Source organism: Quercus lobata, chromosome 2 (genome assembly GCF_001633185.2).
Source record: "Quercus lobata isolate SW786 chromosome 2, ValleyOak3.0 Primary Assembly, whole genome shotgun sequence".
Classification (NCBI taxonomy): Eukaryota; Viridiplantae; Streptophyta; class Magnoliopsida; order Fagales; family Fagaceae; genus Quercus; species Quercus lobata.
In genome coordinates, this window is record NC_044905.1 from 100969529 (window position 1) to 100974079 (window position 4551).

Consider the following 4551-nt stretch of genomic DNA (forward strand, 5'->3'; position numbering starts at 1 on the left):
TTGTAATAAACATTTTCATCATATATCTCTCAAAATTTCTCGCTTTCTCATTGTCTTTAACAAAATAGAAAGAATCTTCCAGCTTTATGGCCAATCAATGTGGCAAAGGAAACATGATATAGCTAGCTAGTCCAGCCATATTTTCCTACATTAAAAAAAAAATTCATAATTAGATTCAGTACAGACCCTTTTCAGGAGATTCAGTATTTTAGCTAGTCAATTTTAGATCAAACCAAGGACAAAAATTGAAGGGCCAAGCTGCAAAATTCCGTACATGTTCTATTTCCTTTCAGTAATAATGGTCCTTGGTTCTCTAGCTTTCCATTAGCTATATTTCACCTTGAGCATGACATGAGATTTTAGTTGTTAAAAATAATACAGTTAATATTTATAAAAAAAGATTTTAAAAGTTGTATATAAACAAATAAACTAAAAGAAATAGCTGTTACAAATGCACACTAATTTCCGGTGTTTACTTGCCAATGTTGTGCAGCCAACAGATTGTAAAACAATACTTAGGTCATTTCTCCAGAATAATTCTAATAATGAAAAACTAATGAATTCTTACAAAGCATGAAAAGTCCCTTTGCTTTTCCTTAGTCCAAGGTAACCTTAGAAAAACAAAATTGGTTACAGCTTAGCTGACATCTTACAAAGTTCTAGATAGGTATTTCATGGAGTGGTTATGAAGTTGCTCCATGAAATAATTACCCCAAGATTAGGTACATATCACGATTGAGTTGAGATTAAGTAGCACTCAACAAAATTTTATGCTCTTAAGGGTTACTTTGGCTTCTGAGGCCAAGAATATTTGAGAAGGATGGATCCAAAACAACACAGGTCCTCTCAACAAAAGGCCAACAAAATTAAATACAATTTTACAAATTTATTTTCAAAATCAGCCAAGGGGGACCAAAAATGACCTTCATTAATTCATTGCATGTTCTAGTATATATATATAGGTAGCCCCTAGAGTCTCCATTATTTAGTTAGCTAGGGAGAATATTATTGCTATAACAGTTAAGTAAAATCTAAGTAGACATATATGCATCCAGGTTTTTCCACATATGTTTTATAGCCTAGTAATTTTTTATTCTATTAATTATCTTTTACAGATAGCAGATATATACAAATTATATGACAATAAATAAAAAAGGGCAGATATCAATTATTGAGGAGTTATTGAGACTACATTGAATAGAGTTTAGCTACAAACAATCCCAAACAAAATCAAGAGAATAACTATTTAGAGGCTCCAGTAAGAAAGGAGTAAGTAAATTTAGATCATCCTTAGAAAGCCAAAACGAACTCTCATTGTTATCCTCTGTTGTGGCTTCTTGTGTGCTTGCAAACCTACACATGCTTTGAGAGTCATCTTTAGCTGCAGTTTTGGCTTCAGTTGCACTATTACAATTAGAAGGTGGCTCAAAATTAAGTTTTGAGGGAACACTAGTGGGATTGTTTCCCATTTTTTTAGAAAGTGACTGTAAAGAAGAACCGACTTTGGTTTTCCCTTTCTTTATCCCAAGCTTCTTGCACAAATGAGTGTTCCAATGGTTCTTAACTTGATTGTCAGTTCTCCCAGGTACTCGCCCAGCAATCAAAGACCACCTAAAGATAATAAAATTTCTCAGTTTTAATTGGTAAAGGTCAAGACAAACTTCTGAAATGATTTTAAACCTGAACATAAAATAGTTCCAAATCAAATCTCTCAATTAGTTTAGGTGGTACTAATTGCTATATATAGCTACAGCCACCCAGCAAAATCAGGGAGGGAAAAGACAAAATTATATGTAGAAAAGTAAGCATTGAAGGACAAAGTACTTTCATTACGACTAGGATTGTTGATGATAAAGCTCAAGCTACCATAAAAAGTACGTCTTGATGACATTTTATATATCATAATCTTGTGGAAAGCATAGGATAAAAACTATAGCAATACCATTCTATTCAATTGAACTTAATTTGATTGTTTTATGAAAAATAATGGTGAATATATACAAATAATAGCAAGGAATTTTTTTTTTTCAAAGATGTCGATAAAACTGATCGACTTGTAAAGAGAAAAATGCATGTATATACATACCTGTTTCCAAGGAGGTTGTGAAGCCGAATAATGAGGTCTTCTTCTTCCTCAGAGAAATCACCTCGCTTTACACCAGGACTTAGATAGTTAATCCATCTTAATCTGCAACTTTTGCCACACCTCTTCAAACCTGCACCAGATTTTTGTTTTTTTAAAAAACAAATGAAGTAACAAATAGACCTAGATCTTCAAGTGTTTCCAACACTTTCCTATTATGGAAATAAAACTACAAATATATATATATATATATATATATACCTGTCGTTTTAGCTATGCGGTTCCACTTCCCTTTTCCATGCACCCTTATGTGATCCATTAAGATTCTGTCCTCCTCCACTGTCCAAGGCCCTTTTTTGTGTTCATTCTTAGATTCCATTCTCGTTGCAAAGTAGAACTTTGAGAGAACTTTGATAGAGAGAGAGAGAAAGAAACAGAGAGAACTTTAAGAGAGAGAGAGAGAGAGAGGTGGCTTTTAAAGTCCTATAGTTGGACTTGGGTGTTTTGGAGTTGCATTCACCTGTGGAGGTGTATATATAGTTACATACTTACATTATGTTTTGAAAATTATCATTTCCTTTATTTGAATATTTAAGGCTTGTTTGGGAGTAGGGAATGGGGTCAACTTAATAATTTGAGGCCTACAGTGATAATTTTAAACAAAAACTTACTTGTATCAATTGACTAGTTTTTTTTTTGGGTTGATAAATTGACTATTTAATTGTACATAAATTTGACAATTCTCATCTTGAATTCCGACTTAACACACTAGGAAATATTAAGGTTTTGAAATTTTCAAATCTTGAGAGTTTAAATTAATTTGAATTCATGAGAATTGACATGTTGTTTGGACTTTGGATATACTTTGAATTTGAGTTTATATTTTTAGACAAATACACTATAGTCTATATATAAAAAGTAAAAATTTTGATGTTTAAGTTAATCTAATGTGTTATTTTTGAGAGAGTTTCAACCTATGGCGTCCGCTCCTGATGATAGCTCTTTTATCATCAGACTAAGACACCAATTAGTTTTTGATGTAGTCGGGGATTGAACCCCAGATCTTTTATACAACCATCAGAGACTTTAGTAATTAAATAATTCATAATTTAACCACCATGTATATTTTTTAAATTGAAAAAAAAAATACATTTGAACATTATTAAATATCTTATTTGGATAAAAAATACAGCCTATATTTTTTTAATTGACAAAAATACATTTGAACATTAATAATAAAAGTGAACGATTGAATTTGAGTATCACATCAAGAGAATCTTCATTGTAGAGAGATAGAAATTAGGGGGCCGTTTAGTAATATTGTTCTAATAACGTTGTTTGTATTTTTTGAAAATACGTGTGGGTGAAAATTGTGTAGAAATATGTGTAATGTTATTTAAAAACTGAAAATATAGGTTTAAACACATGTACCAAACAGACCCTTAATTCTTATAATTCATGAGACTTGCGATGTTTGAGGGATTCTATGGCATTTTGTCCAATAAACAACCAAACTTTCAAGAATTCTTAGGAATAATCAATTTCCATCGCAAATCCTACATATATATCAAGGACTTGTTAGATTCCTAGAGATTACGTAATTTATAAATTGGCATGGCCCAATTTCTGTTGTTAATATTATATACTTATAAATGATCTGAATTAGATTGGGGGACAATTTAATATGTTGTCATAGTAATGGAGGAAGCCAGATAGTATTTGTAAGACATAGAACATCATATATATATATATATATATGTATTGAAGAATTTAGGGGACCATGTATATGGACGGATCTATTCATTAGCATTGGGGTCAATGCCTCCTCCCTTTAATAATATTATTAATCCTTTTAAAGGCCATAAAAAAATTTATAGATCTAAAATTTGAAAAAAAATAAAAATAAAAATAAAACAACAACAAAAATTATCAATTGTAAAGCTAAAAAAAATTAAGCTTAATTAATCAATTTTATCCAAAATAAACAACTTGTCAACCCTATAAAAAATTGCACACAAAATAATTTTGCCCTTACCCATTAGTAGACGTTCACATCAAAGGCACACAAAATATCCTAAGTGGCTAAGCAACCTAACCAAGACAAAAGAGAGAGAAACTATGTACGGAGCAAGCATTGTCAACTATAAATATTATTAAAACTAACCTTTGCAACAAAATGGTATATGAGATTTTTATGGATGCTATGATATTATTCGTTGAAAGGGACATTGTTATGATTGTAAGGATACGATTCGTAACGAACCGTAACGGTGTTGGGTTCGCACGTAAAAAGGCCCAAACAATATCATTTGTAGAGCGTGGGTTTGAAAGGCTAGGCCTTGGTCGTCAAACGGTGAGTTTTACGTGATATCCATACATGGTTAAGTCGTCTTCGCCTTAGGAATCTTTCTCCTGGAGGCGGGCTGGGAGGCTTTGGTTTTTGGCCATTTTTCTTAGCCCCCCTTTGG

The 4551-nt window shown here is 31.8% G+C and overlaps 1 protein-coding gene across 1 annotated transcript; it reads right to left on the reverse strand.

The window, feature by feature from the left end:
- Positions 1–1144: 1144 nt before the first annotated feature.
- Positions 1145–2596, reverse strand: LOC115964260 (transcription factor WER-like). Its single transcript, XM_031083612.1, has 3 exons — positions 2345–2596; positions 2087–2216; positions 1145–1611 (listed from the first exon to the last, which is right to left on the reverse strand). The coding sequence occupies exons 1-3, from the start codon at positions 2460–2462 to the stop codon at positions 1209–1211; spliced, it is 651 nt and encodes a 216-aa protein (XP_030939472.1). The 5' UTR covers positions 2463–2596; the 3' UTR covers positions 1145–1208.
- Between the last annotated feature and the right edge of the window lie 1955 nt (positions 2597–4551).